This window comes from Falco rusticolus, chromosome 5 (assembly GCF_015220075.1).
Source record: "Falco rusticolus isolate bFalRus1 chromosome 5, bFalRus1.pri, whole genome shotgun sequence".
Taxonomy (NCBI): Eukaryota; Metazoa; Chordata; class Aves; order Falconiformes; family Falconidae; genus Falco; species Falco rusticolus.
Genome location: NC_051191.1, coordinates 23,103,650 through 23,119,023, shown reverse-complemented (window position 1 = coordinate 23,119,023; position 15,374 = coordinate 23,103,650). Strand labels below are relative to the sequence as shown.

At 47.5% G+C, this 15,374-nt stretch overlaps 1 protein-coding gene across 6 annotated transcripts in view; it reads right to left on the bottom strand.

The window, feature by feature from the left end:
- FRMD4A (FERM domain containing 4A) overlaps positions 1-15,374 on the bottom strand; it is a 386,235-nt gene that overhangs the window by 124,168 nt on the left and 246,693 nt on the right. For all 6 annotated transcript variants that reach the window (XM_037390648.1, XM_037390649.1, XM_037390650.1 and 3 more), the window contains one exon: positions 15,180-15,245. In XM_037390648.1, coding sequence (XP_037246545.1) covers positions 15,180-15,245 — 66 coding nt within the window. The remainder of the gene's footprint in view (positions 1-15,179; positions 15,246-15,374) is intronic.

The following is a 15,374-nucleotide window of genomic DNA, read 5'->3' as shown; positions in this document are numbered from 1 at the left end:
GATGTCTGCCTCTGATAAATGTTCTGAGCTTCATTATTTAAATGGTGAGAGCTGCATTTCTATTGACTTTCCTTTCCAAATAACTTAAACAGTTGTCAATTAAGTGAATGCTTTGGAAACTAGGTAGCTGTTATCTGAGTCTGTCCCCACAGCCTCTTTCGACATTGGTATGAACTGGGACCATTCAGCCATTTTAAACTCTGATTTGGCACCAGGAGAAGAAAAAAGGGCTTGCCCCATCCCTCCTTCCCAAAGTGTCAAGGTAGCCCTGCAGAAGCAAAAGATGGGCTAAGTGCAGCTTAGATCCTTGCTTGCAGCGTGGGAAACACTTGCCTGGGCTGTTGGTCCTTGCACCTTCAGCTGCAAAGTGGGAACACCCCGTGCCATTAAACCGCAGCGTAGTACGTCCTGCTGTTTCATCTAGGGCCTAGCCTCCTATTGAACAGTCTTCAGGACGAAAACCTATTTCTGCATATTCCCCTGCCAAAACACTGTCCCTCTGTGTAAATGGAGCTTCCAGACGAGCTCCTTGTTCACTCTTAGTATCTCAATGACTAGACTTGAACTAGGTTATTGAGGACTACAAGAGAGACCATATATCTTTAGAAAGATATTTTTCCACACTTGCTATAGGGATCAGCAAAACATTTGCCTGCCTGCCTGCTCTCCCAGGAGGCTCCAAAGATGTGACTGTGGTTTGTCCTAGGAAGAAGATGCCAGTATCTCTTTGAAGGGAAACTAGATGATAGCAAAGATATTTCACCCTGCAATGTCTGAATCCACAAAGGAGCTCTTGCTGCCAGGGAAAAGTTATGAAAAAGTGAGGAGAAATCACAAAAAAGGCAAAAGTTTCGAACACAGACTTAGTCTCAGACAGAAAGTTGTTATATGAGAGCACAGAGATATATTATATCCTTATAGTGTACACCACTGCTGTTGAGTAGTATCCATCAATACCAGAAGAGAAGTTGGCCTATGGCTCTTTGCTCCTTTGCCAGACTTTTATTAAATGCACAAGAATGCCAAGTCTGTAATGTCTAAAAGTGAATTTATTTAACAATGAACTCTTTGAAAAGGGAGTCTCAGATATGTAATTAATAATGAATCAGTGATTTGAAATCTGATCCAAAGCCTACTGAAGCTGATAGACAGACTCTCTGACTTCAGGAAGTTCTGGATAAGGGTGTCATTAGGCAAAAGGAAAAAAACCCCATAATTAAAAACTGATCCAGCTAGTTAGTTAAAAAAATATTATGTCTTGGACTCTGCGCTTAACAGAGACATACAGTAACCTGCACTGCACATAAATCCCTTCTCTGCTGACAGGGGACTCACACATTTCTGTGTCTGAAGCTGAACTTGAAATCTAGGAGATAAAATCAAATAAAAAAAGCTGTGAGAGTCCCAAAAGGAAAACCTCCAGCGGTTTGAACCACAGCTCATTTCCTCTTGGCATGAATTGGGAGATAACTGTCATATATGTGTCATTTGGAGGCAGCAGATGCTGCTCCTCTCCGTGCGCCGAAGCCCTGCTCCTGCCCCCACCCTGCTTCAGCCTGCGCACCCACTGCTGCTCTGCTGCGGCTGGCTTTACATCAGCTACACGCAACGCATGGCATGGAGATAATCAACCTCAAATTCCTGCCAAGCCCAGCGTAGCGTGGTGTCTAAGGGGGGGCGTGCAGCTTGTCTTCCATCAGTGCAACTTAATTCAATTTGTCAGGGACGCAGAGGGTTTGGGTGAGCCTGATCCCGTCACTGCCACCCTGACATCGGCCACAATTTGCACAGGCACTGGGCGATGGGGTTGTGGCAGCCCCTGACTGTCATTTGCCTTTCAGGGTGACCCTAATGGGGATGTGGCGGACATGTTTGCTGATGAACAATTTCATTGTTCCTTACCTTGATCAGGAGACATAAAGTGCACATATTAAATCATCCCCTTGAGTCAAATATTTTTAAGTACAGTAACACAGCTCATTTTTAAATAATCAAATAATAATTAAAAATAATTGGCTCCCATTTCTGCTGAAGAACCAATGTGTCTACATTGAATTTGCTTTTTTAATAGCAAATTGTAACTCAATCTAAATGTAAATTCCTGGAGAATCTGCTATCTAATTCTCATTATTTCCACTTGCTTAATGCAATTAGAAACATCTGTCACTGATCAACTGTCCACACAGTGAAAACAAATAATAATTCATGCTATCTGCCTCCATAGTGTTTTTCAGGGAAAGGACTGCTTTAAAACCATTTGCTAAAGCCCAGAAGCTAGAGCTGTGCAAAATGCTTGTGACAAGCTCTGAATCATATCAAATGTGTCTGACCATCAGTGTCTGTATCTCAGTGATATTTGCTGAATAATTTGAGAAAATCCTAGACACATATAAAAGTGACCACTGGTTTCTGGAAAGACTTGGCTCTGGGGTGCCCATCATCAGGAATATATCGTGTCCTGCTGGGTGCAGATCTCACATCCTGCTGCCAAACCTGGACCCAAAGCTGTGCTGGATCTCCCAGATGTTTGTATTGATGAAGCCGTGGTTGCTGAAGGGGCAGCAGGAGGCCCGTGAGTGGGCCATGAGTGCAGAGAGAAAGGACACTAGAGTCACTGGGGGTTGAGAGTTATCCCAGCTGCTGCCTGTCGTCCCACTTTGGCTCTGCCCATGAGAGGAGTGGGAGGAAACAGCAGAGTGAGGACCCATCAGAAATGTGTGCCCAGTCCCCATGAGATGGACCCGGTTGGGGCACGGATGGTGCTTCCTCCTCTTTAAAGCACATTAGTACATATAACTGTCTGTATAAACTCTCTGGTTGCTCAAAAGACAAGAAAAAATAAAGAACTAGAGAATATAAGCTTGAACCGAACCTCAAGAAATGGGCTTGTTCATCTCCTGCTCACTAGTGGTAGGGGTGGAGAAGGAGTAAAGGCGGAGTCTAAGTGGAGAAGTATTCTCATTAGGCATCAAGTGCTGAAACATCCTTAAAGAAAGTGAAATTAACCCAAACCCCACTTTTCCTAGTAACCAAGAGAAGCCCAATGCCACAGCCAAACCCCTCGATCTTTTTGCCTGTGACCTGCTCTGCAGCTGGAGCCTCATCCTATACGATGGCCTGGCTGCTCCGCAGGGCTGATGCATGGATCCTGGGATGGCTTCCCTCAATAAACATGAGAAGGACTGGGGAAGCATGAGCAATGGCATTGCCCACATCACCATGTGGGTCAGAACAGCTCTGTGCATGAAATGCTCATTCCGGCTTCAAGGCAAGGAGGGGAAATTAAGTGTAAATGGCTCAGCTGATTTATTTTATTTTATTCTTAAAAAGGGCAAAGGCAAATCTCTTTAATTCATTTCTTTTCCAAGAGACAAGTGTAACTTACAGACATTGTAAGATCCACTCTGACAAGTCAAAGTCTCTATCTGTCTGGGCTGCCAAACCAGGAGGGCAGGGATGAGCTGAAAGTCGCTGGCCTGTTCACCATCTCATCAGGTCACATCTAGTCACTGCTGCACCTCCTGCTCCAGCCCCATTTTGTTTCTCCATCCACCACCATAATGACAGGGTTATACACCCAGCAATGAGCCAGAGGTACCTCGGCAGCTTGGCAGCCTTTTGATCCCAGTGCCCAAAAGGTGCCTGTGCCCTTGTGAGGATGAGGGGGTGCCTGTACCACTCACCTCATGTTATTCCAGAGGGTGAAGGGGCCATCGGCTGCTCAAGGCAGATGTGATGGGGACCAGGCTGCACTGCCAGCCTGCTGTCTGCTTGCACAGGAGGGGTTATTCTTGTTCTGCTAATGGGAGTGCTGGAGACAGGCAGCCCAGAGGAGGGGAGACTCCTCTCCAGGAATAGGGATGAATCACTGAACAAAAATCTATACTATTAATCAATTTTCCCAAGGATAAAATCCTTCCAGAGTTGACATATTTTCTGGCTCTACTTCCAAGTGTCTGTTTTGACCTGCTACCAAGACAGCCTCATCTTCAAAGTCGGGACAGAGGCTGAAGCTTCCTCCCAAGGCAGATTTAGATTTATGATTCTTCCTCCCATCCTCCCCTCCCTCATTTTCCACAAAGGTAATAACAGAAGAGTTTTTGTTCAAACATAAGGGTGATGAGCCATCTCTGAGTGCAGATAGATGGAGAAGTTAAAGACATCCTATCTGTATTAAAAACCTTTCACCCAAAAGAATTGCTTCTCTGAGGGACGTTGGGAGAGGAATGTAAGGGGAGAACGAGCATGTGTCTTGTTGCTCACGATGAGGTCATGCAGGTTTTTTTTTAAGGCATGACCCAATTATCAGCCAAGAGCCATCTCCTCTGTCCTGAAAATTAGAAAAGCTGATGGTTTTCCTGATGACATCCCATATTGTGGCCGACACAAATGCCACAGGCAGCCTTTCTGTGCTCGCAGTGGGCACTGTGCCTGCCTCGCTCCTGCCCGTTCAGGCACTGAACTCATGGATGTGCTGCCGTCAGCAAGCTAGCGCATCCCTGGGGGAGGAGGGGAGTTCAGGAAGATAAACTGCTGAAGAGAGAGACAAATCCATTTCGACATCAGATCACCCAAAGCTTCCTCATGAGTAGGCACTTCCCCAAAATAAAGGCATAAAGGACCGACAAGCCACGCATTGGAAATATGGTGAAGGTTGGGGGAGGGAGATTTGCTCTATCGCTTGGAGATGGCATTTTGCATCATTTCCAGAGAGACTGGGCCAAAAAACCCCCACTATGGGCAAAGGCAGGGGGAATGGATGGGGATTGTAGAGGGAGAGGTGGGTGGGCAGAGCTGGGGGGCACCCAGGTCTCCCTTGGGAAGGGCAGCGTGGTCTCCTCACGTCCCCATACTGCCCATCCCCAGCCTCCTGCCCCCTCTGCAAGGTTGCAGATGTCTCCTTTCCCTCACGTGCTGCAGGCAGAGGGGCAAACTGGCCCCAGCAACCTTTGCTGGCAGCAGCACGGTGCCAGACCCAGCTCCTTTTTGCTTTGCTCAGTGCCATTGACAAGTATGATGCCGAAACCTGTGTCTGTGCGAGCACACGCAGGCTGCCCTAAATTAACCAGCCTGGATGCATCGCTGGGGGCAAACCATTCCAATCTGACACCAAGCACCATGGCCAGCTGCCGCTTTTGGTTATCTGCAGCAAAGTAAAGGGAAAGGAAATAATTTCCCAGTGAGATGGGTAACAGTTTAAGACCCTTTCTGCTCATTATGTGCAAACTCCTGAGCCCAGGAGCCTCATTCATGGCTGAGGCTCTCACTGTGCTGTGCTGAAGGAAGAACCTTTTGGCTCAAAAAGCTGAGATCTTTTGTCTAAGCTGCATTCACTTGTGGCTGAAAAGGAAAGGGAATAGAAAACAATTTTCTGTAAGCTGAATAACGTAGCTCAGACAATCAAGTCTGGCATCTCTCATTCACCATCAACCTAGTATTTGTACTGCAGAGTCCGATAGCAGCAATAAGGGGAAATGCTCCATCCTGAAATGCTAACTTGGATTGGAAATGCATATTTTTTGCCTTGGCTTGAAAGCAAATCTGCTATGCGGCCTTGCTTATCATTTCTTCTGAGCTAAGCTCCTCTAGAGACTGTTCAATATCTCTTGAAATCATCTGGTACATATGCTATTATTTTTCAAAATTGCTCACTCAGACCATACAATAAAAAAAAAATTTCCTATTTCCGTTTCCATTGCCTTCCAGGAGGAAGCTTTTGTCCTGTGCCACATTTAGCACTTTCTTACCTGAATTTACTGTTTGGGTTTCTTGTCCAGCCAGGAGGACATGAAAGGAGGAGTCGGAGCCAAAGCAAGACTGGTGCAACCATAACCATAACCATAACCATCCACGTGGTGAACCCCTACCCAAAAGCTAATTTCAGAGAATCCTTTTGCAGCCAAGGAGAGAAAGGGGTACAGTTCATCTCAGAAGATCTATTTTAGGATGAGCTCAGCTGTGCCCTACATATGCCCTGCTCTCTCCACCACCTGTAAAAGTATAGCCTCAGGCACAGGCTCTCACACCATACGTGCCTTAAGTTAAACGAGATGAATGTCATCGCTGCCTGCCATGGGCTGAATCAGGCAGGTGCTCAGGCAAGCCAGGGTTGGAGGTGAGAGATGGGATGTGGCCCAACACAAGGGCTGGTCTACCACGAAGGAGCAGCAGTGGAGAGCAGAAGGGGCTCTGTGCGTCTCAGCCTCATCATCTTGCCACTGACCCTTATTTTTTTTCCAACTTTGCCCTTGGTTGTGCCCTGTGGCTGAGCCCTGCGGTCACCCTGGGGAGGGGGACATTGGGATGCCCATGCCTGGAGCAGCATCTCATGGGGTACAATGATGTATGTCACACCACTGTTGGACACTTGCAGGTTGGCCCAGACACGAACAAAAGCTCCACTGAAGCCACAGAGCAGCTGAGCCAGGCAGAAACAATAGTGAATTTTTTCATTTCTCCCAAGTAATTGTGGATGAGCTGTTTCTCTGTAATGGGGCCATTAGATGCTGGATGTGCCATTTCTGTACTGGTGCATGTGGTGGGAGGTCACCAGGACAATTCAAATTGCTGATGCTCTACAAAACTTTGGGAGTTAACTCATCAGAAAGGAAAGAGCTTTATCCCTTCACCAGACACTTTACTGGGATTGTCACCAGCCCTCCCCCAAGTAGGTCTGAAAAGCTCCATGTGTGCTCAAAATTAAGGGTATTTGACAAATTTTAGCAGAACAACTGAAAAAAAATTATTGCTGAATATCTTCACCCACATTTGGCCAGCTGTAAGGAATATGCAGCTTTCAGCACATGCAGTATGAATAAACATATGTCTTCAGCTTATCTCTCTCCTGACAGCTCATGGATAGCTCCCCAGCCTGTATTAGTTCAAAAGCAATTTATTCTGGAAGACTGATAATAGGGCTATTGATTATGCAGGCCCTTGGAAATCACACCCTCATTTCACGCCATGAAGGAGCATGATTGCATTCCCTGTTTATTTTCTTACGAGGCCATACGCACCTTGCTGGGGGAGTCTGTTCCCTGAGTCTCCCGGTGGGGTACCTGACAGACGCGCAGGGTTCACATACGGGGGTCTCAGGGCAGGAAAGGACAGAACCCGCTCTCAGCTCTGTTCAGAAACCAGCAGGCAGCTCGAAAAGAGGAGAATGCACAGCTTTACTGTGCTGGGGAAACACCATCCCTCCAGTTAACCTCCTCAGCTCACAGAAGTACCTCTGCCACAGGCAAGGTCAGCCCTGACCTGACTCATTCTCTGTGATCACTTTGCTCCCAGCAGCTGTTGACCCCTGCCTCCACCTGTCCCATCTTCTGCTAATGCTCCTCCCATGCCTATGAGGCTGAGGAACAAATCTGGAAGGACTGAGCTATCCCTGCTGGGTTTCATTAATTTCATCTTGCCTTTGCTACATGCAGCTTTGCTTTCTCTAGAGCTACTTGACCAGACTGACCTTCACTGCGTGTCAGATCCCCTTGGAGGCCCTCCATACTCCCTGTCCAATTGGGCTCACTGCTGATCCCTGCCCTGGAGCTGTGCACCCTGCCTGACCTCTTCAAATACTGCTCCAGGTGATCCTCACTGACTAACACGACCTGCCAGCTTGCTCCACACAACCCGCCTTGCTGGTGTCTGACCTTAGAGCATGTTCTCCTCCGGCAGGTCCATCCCCTGGACACAGGGGCTGTGTCCATTCTCACTGAGCATTGTGGTCACCTGCGTTGAGCTCTGGGAGCCTGGAGCACCCAGCACACCTGGGAGCTGTGGGCTTGGACCAGCCTTTTGGGGCCAGTGCCACTGTGTTGGCCTTGATGGAGCCAAGGCAGGGTGCACAGCAGAGACTCTGCCACCCCTAGTTTCTGAGCCCAGCTCAGGATTTCCTTCGGAGATGTTCACTCCACCTCTTGTTCCAGATCCCCTCAGTTTTGCACTTAGTTGGGGGTAACCTTGAGTGGATCTGCTCTGCCTCCTTCACCCTGCCTGAGATCCCTCTTGGCTCTTAAGCTGAATTGTGAATGGCCACCTCTGCACATCAAATTTCTTTCTCTTCTGCCCCTGTGCTCTTCTATTTCCATTTCCCAGCAAACACTCTCCCCTCCAGGCTTGACTTCTGTGGACTTCTGGGTTCACTGGAGCCTAAGCTGAGCAATGAACCCCAGAGATATAGCCCTCCAGCCTGACACCAGATGCTCTGTAGGCCATGGATGACGGCGGTGGATGCTCTTTGAGGGAATCAGTGAGGCTCTGCAGAGCAGCTCAATAAAGTCACGCCTTGCACCTGAAAGGCTGAGTTTGGGAGCAGACCTGGCTCTCCTAGTCTGTTTTCCATTTATCCATTTACCCAGTCTAAGACAACACCTAGGTATAGTGCAGCAACTTTCTCTGCAGGAGATGTGCTAACTGGGAAAGCCAACAATGCTCCCAGCACCATATTCCCCTAGAAGCAATGCTAAACATATTTTCCTAACGTTATTTTTTGGTAAACAGCCAAATTTTCAGCAGAAAAGATCTTAACTCATAGTTCACTGGTTGCTTAGCAAGACCACAGACATGAATTGCCAGTCTGGGCTCCTACCTCCCCTTTGCAGAGCAATCTCTCCTTCATTCCTCCCCATGGTGACCAAACCCAGCCATACATTTGCTCTGTTTGCATCCATGCTCAGAATGATCAAAACTCTCCAATGGGGACCTGAGAGGTGGTGAAAGGCCAGGAGGAATCTTTCCTGCAAAAAAGAGGTGGCTTCACATCATTTGTCTGCCAGGGGCCACAGGCTGTGGAGGGGCAGTTGCATGGTTTGTCCTGGTGATGTAAATCCCACCTCAGACACTGCTTGGCAGGATCCTTCTATGGCTTCCCAGTCAATCCAGAGCCATAGATCTCAATAATTTTTAATGCCAAAGATATTTAAAAATCTACTTTGCAATTTTTCAGACTCTTGCTGAGCTGGAATATAGTCTCACTCTTGCTGTAGTAAATCAGGATTTGTTTCTAAAATCAGTCTTATACCAGAGTCCTAACATTGCAGTTAGGGAAAATAAAGCCTCCTTTCCAGAAGGCAGATCTGAGCACTTCTTCAGCTCCAACCCATTTTAAATCATGATCCAAATCCAATTTTTGCACATTTTCTCAGTGCAAGAGACTGGATCCTGCAAGATTCCTAGTAGAAAATTCCACTTGAGTTCAGCCTGGTCTCCAGTTATTTGTTTCCCCTACAGAAAACATGCTTTTTTTTTCTTTTTTTTTTTTTTTTGAGAGGAGTAACACACCAACTCACAGCCTACAAAGCCACTCAGAGGAGAGTTGTCAAGCCAATGTTGAGCCCTCGCATTAAGACAAAGTGACGCTTTCCAGCTGCTTTGTTGCAGGTATGGAGAGGTTGGTTGGGAAAAGGGGATGCAGGAGCCTCCCTTGCACACACACTGAGAGCATCATCACCAGCCCATCCCAGCTCTCCAGCCCTATAGGGCATGCCCTATAAGCACCCCCAACAATATATTCACTGCACTGCTCCTGCAAGGGCAGCAGGGCCGGCAGGGCAGTACGCACACTCTTACTCACTCCTGCCTCCTCGCTCCCAGCCCAGTGCTGGCTGCTGCTGCCTTCCACAGCAATGGTTAAAAGCGCTTTTGGATCAGAGCCTGCAAATGCTGCAGGGAACCGAGCTGCTCTCCCGCATTGCGAGGACAGCTACTGGCACCCAAACATCTCCATTTACGGTCTGGACTGCACGGCTGCATTTCTGCATCAGCCCCAGGAGCTGGTGCTTTTAAAGGGATCCCCAGTTTCAGCAGTGGAGCAGGGCTAGACCCCATTTTTCTGTGCTTTTCGTGGCTTCCCAGGGGAGATTGAGCCCATTCTGGGGCTTGTTTATCCTGCTCTGAGGATGGGATATATTGCTGTGGTCCTCATGCAAAACCTGTATCCAAAGTTAGACAGCTTCTCCCCCACAGCAGGCAGGTGCCACCCTCGGTACCACCTAAAGGGAAACCTTTGCAGTTTTTCCACCGTGCCAGGCTGGGTAACCACTCTGCTTATTGGCCTACAGAAATAAGGCAGCAAGAAAACGCAAGTAAAACCCTATTGACTGCAATTTCCTGACCATGAGCAATAATGAAAATACTGCAAAAACTGTAAAAGCATCTTAGGAGGAGGGTGGAACATTTTATTTCTCCCTCTAACCATTATTAGTGGAGTCAATGCTCTCAAAAGATGCTGTATCTTTCCCAGGACAGCCTGCCTCAGCTTGGCCCCAGCAAGGTTGAGGCTGAAGGAGCAAGGGATACCTGTGTGCTCCAAACTGAGCATCTCCACCGGGACAGCCACGCTGATGACAGCCATCCATGTGGCAGTGAGTCACTGGCCCACGAGGCACCTCGCCAGCTCGGCATTGGCTCAGAGCTACCAGTGTCTCCCAGTCTAGCTTGGCGGCAGCTCCTGGGAATGAGATGCTGAAGCACACCAGGCACAATGGAGACAAGTCCTGGGCTCCTGAAGGGCTCCTGACCTGCTCAAAGCAGAGCTGGTGCACAAGGCAAAAAGGTTGGAAAGGGATGTTCTGCGCATCCATTAATTTTGTTGGAACGTATACATGTATTGCTGTTAACGTGTGTTTGAATGCACTTGAATCGCAGTTAGGAGGTTGAAATGCTGCAAGCTTACCATGCTTAGCTTGAGCTCTTTGGGTAGCAAGAGTTACTTAAGAAGTGGTAACATGGACATCCAGGTGGGTTAACCACTCAAACACCTATGGAGAAGCGTGGTACTGACCTCCACATCTCTCCCTGGCTCTTCCAAATCGGGCTCATTGCTCCTCGGGGAGAAGGTTAGAAACAAAATGCTCAGTTATTTCCTATGATCAGATTTCAGAGCTCTCCAGACCCCACAGACAGCTCTGCTGTGAGCCTCATATGAGCTCCATTTCTGCAGTAACTCTTCCAGAGAGAAAGAATTAGGAAACTTAACACTTTCAGATGACAGTTGCTGGAGCCACTGTCAGATAACAGGCATGGGCGGCCGTCACAGGAGCCAGGAGCAAGCCAGGCCACTTGATTCAGCCAGCCCAGAAGAAAGCCGTGTTTATAAAAACCCACATGAAAAAGAACGAATTGCCAATTACGCAGAACTCTTTAAATAAAGCAATGCAAACCCTTCATGTGCAGCAGACAAATGATACATGGTTGCAGGAAAATAATATAACAGATAGGGAGGCTGAGAGTAGGGAATGTGAGCAAATCCAAATCTATTTTCCAGAAGCAAGGAAATGGGCAAGCTTGCTGAAAAGGATTAGCTGGATTAGGCCAAACACTTTAAAAATACCCACCTGTGTTAGAGACTAAACATGCATCAAACAGAAACAGGAAAAAAACCCACCAGATTGTAAGAAGACCCAAGGAGCCACACTCTGCTCCTGCTCAGAAAGAAAACGCTGTCAAAAAAAATACCCTCTGTAAACTTGCCACACACCCCAGATCATCAACAGGCATTTATCAAATGGAACACATACCAAATGCAACTCGTCTTCCTAATCCCAAGTCAAACAGGCTTTGAGTTTCAGACCCTCAGGAAGAGATTTCCATATGATCCTCCTGTGTCTCCGTTTATGATTAGCCCTTCTAAATTTCAGCATTTATCTGAAAACACATTGGGGAGGGCTTTCTTTTATCCCCAAAGCTTGTGCTTCTGCTTTTCCTTAGCTGGTGCTGTAGCACTCTACAGCCACTCAGCTTGGGAGGAAGAGGCTTTAGTCCAGAGCCTTTGACCGACTAAACCCCGTATCACTTTCCTGATGGTGGTAACCCCAAGCCCTTGTGTTCTGTGCCAGCACCGAAGCAAGCCAGCATTCACAGAAGGGGTTATAAATGCTACCTCTGAGCCGAAATCTCACTTTTGGGGCTCAGTAATGCAAATGAAACCTATGTGCATGGGGGGTCTCACCAGCAATAGCTGTGTGGCCAGTCTGATGGGTCTTTGTAGTTTTGGGAGAGAATCTGTGGTGTTGAAATGTTTCAATCTGGGCTGGCGGAGCTGTCACACAGAGCCAAGGCTGACTCCTGGGAGCCACCGCAGGACCACCGTTAGCACTCGCCATCCTGCAGCCTGAGCTATGGTCCTCATTAACCACCGGTTGATATGTTTGGAATGACACATTCATAAACTCCTGAGTCTGATCACAGCTAATTTGCAGACAAAAAAAAGGACTACATTTGCTTCATACATTGCTTTTTGCAAACACCCTGATTGTTCCCAGATGCATCTGTTCCTGCCCAGCAGCACTCAAGGCAGCAGGAGAGGAAATAATTTCAGCTCCCTGGAGTCACTGGCCTGAGCAGTTTCATGATGCTCCAGAAGCCCTCTTCCATCCGTTCAAGGGAGCTGTACCCATCTCCCTCCTTTGATCAAACCCAGCTTCTTCTGCTGGTTTTTCTACACCAAAATACAGCAGCACGATCCCTGAACCATTCTCTAAGGAGAGCACTTGATGTCACACACACAAGCACTGCAAGACTTCCTAAAGTCAGATCCAGCTTAGGATGATATTTGGATTTCACCCACAGCAGAGAAATCAGTTCTACCCATTCCCAGCGCTCTCTCCTAAACTTGCCATAGGACTCTGAAATTAGCTATGGAAAAGCTTCTCGGAAGGGTTGAGGTTGGCAAGAAGGAGGAAATTTCACATGAGAGTTTAAGACCTCAGCTCCCAAGCAATTCAAGCCAACACATGTCTAGATGTTAAGGCCCAGCGCAGCTATGGATGAACCTCCTTCATGGCATAACCCAGCAAATCAGCCCTCTGTTTCAGCCTGTGGCAAGATACCCACAGAAAAAAACAGCTTTGAAGTGACAGCCAGAAGCTTAGGGCTGGCTGAACATTTTATTTACAGTTTCTTATTCAGTTGGGCTACAAGATATGGTAATAATAAAAATAACTGGGCTCAGAACTTACAAAGCAACTTCTATCTGGAATGTTACCACAAATTACAAACAAGAGGGGTCAGTTGGTGAGAAATCCCCTGACAAAGTTCACGTTGCTCCCAGAGGGAGCCTGGGCGATTGAGGACCTGCCAGGGCAAAGCACTACTTGTCTGGGTAGCACCAGCTGTCTCCTGCCCCGAGCAGAGCAGCCCTAGGACCACCCCAAAGCTGGTGGTTTTGCCCATGCCTTACAGGCAGGCAAACCAAAGTGTGACTGCACCTGCAAAGGGTATCGATATTGGAGACATACCTGAATCCAAACATCCCCTTCCTCTGTCATCTGCTCCACCCAAAAGAGACTTATTTACTAAATATTGCCCTGAGTAGAGGCTACCTAACTGCATTGACATGCCTTGTTTAACCAGAAAAGCCTCTGAGGTGCCTCAGAGGACAGTCCTGTACACAGAGGGGCACGGTGGTACTCAGAGATTTAGGTCAACCTGCACGCAACAGAGGTTACTGCTTTGTCTGGCCATGACTTTTTCATAATCACCCCTCCTGGTTTTCCCCATTCATATGTTACTTGAAAACAGCAAAACAATTTATTGTACAAATGAAATTCAGCCATGGGTCACTTGCAAACTAGTTAGTGTGATTTACAGAGCAATTTGCTTCCTGTATTGATTACGAGAAATTCCCATTGAAGGTGTGATCAAACACTTAAAGAATATTATGTGATATTGTTTCTGCTCACTCAGAAGTGGATGCAGAGCTTCCCAAACTGGCCTCCTCAACTGTCATCCTCACTGCAGGTTTTTGTTATTATTGATAAAACCCCCAAATAAGCAAGTTGGCCAGGGCAGCTCATTCAGATTTCCCACCGTATATTTTAAACTGTGATTATTAATATTGGGAGCAGTGCTTTAGCAGAGCTGTTCTTCTCCAATAGCCCATTAATTTTTAATTCAACTAAGAAAAATTTAAACAGGCATTTGTATGAAATAGGAAGCCAAGTGCTGCATCCTTGTGATGAAGGTGGCTGAACTTCCCCCAGCCAGCTGCTAAGCACCAGCAAGCCCACTGCAGCCTGGTGCAGAGATGCTTGTGTGCAGAGGCCACTGGTGTGGTGTTCTGTTTTAATTAGTCATTCCAATTTAGTTGTTCTCATTCCAGCCCTGGCCTGGCTCGTTCACGGTTATCCAGACACTCTGACCGAACGTCACGGGGTGCTGAGGGATTTCACCTCCTCAGTGACGATGTACTTGAAAATATGTTACCCGTTTTGTTACTGGTATTTTTAAGCAACTTTCCAGAAAGCCAGGCTGAACATTTCCGGCCATTCAAGATGCCTTCAGCGCTCCCCATTCAGGTTTGGCTGTGCTGGGCAGGATCCTGCCCCCTTCCCTGCTTATCAGCTGCAGCCGGAGATTTGGGCGCTATGGGAAGTTTCATTTCCTGCTTCTGGGCTGCCTGTGGCTGGCTCGAAGCCTTTCTAAAAGGAACGACATTCTTCTAATTCTTATTATTAACCCGTTGGTGATCTCTGAGACACAAGCCAGAATTGTCAGAAAATCGCAGGGTGCTACAGAACCCATCAGCCCGTCACTACACAGCCAGCACCAGACCTTCATTTTTCCTGCTTTTCCTTTTTTTTAAAAATAAAAATTAAGGCAGATGGAGAGCACACTTGTTTTTAATGTATATTTGTGTTTGACACATGATTTGCAACCTCTGCAATGTCTCAGGCGATGCCTGCCTGTGGCACAGCCACCGCAGCCTCTCCTGCTGCCAGCTGGGCTCGGAGTGCAGGTGGGTGTGTGGGGCATGGCCACCTCCAGCTTGCTGCCCAGCACCGTGCCCCAGCAATCCAGGATGGCAAGTAAAGAAGATAAAAACAAATGCTGTATTTTAAGCAGATGCAACACATTTCTCAAAGCTAAGCGATGCCTCAAAAAATAGATAAGTGATACAGTAACGGTGTCAGAAATGGCCAGAGCTGCTTTTCTATCTCACTGGCAGTGACTGGGACAGTTTTGGCACAGAATAAAGCAAAATATGTCCTAAATTAGTCCTTCCGACAGATATGTCTTTGCAGATCCTTCCCACCCAGCACTAATGCTTCTTCCCTGAGTTCCGCAGGCAATTACAGCGTGAAGTTGCTGAAAGAACCAGCTGAAAACCCTTATTTTTCCCCATCCCAGCGAAAATGGGCACCTGTAGCAAACTATCGCATGGCGAAACACGTGGTTCCTACCTGAACGAGGAGCTCCAGCTTCCTGTCGTCAAGGAGGTGCACTTGGCATCTGCGGCCCTCCGTCATCTGCAAGAGAGAAGACACACATGTGTCAGGGTGCTCAGCTTTCCAGCCTGGCATGCGGCTCCCCCAGTGCAAGCAAGAGGCTTTCATCTGCAGCGGTGCTTTCGGTTTGTGTTGTGGGTTTTTGTTTGT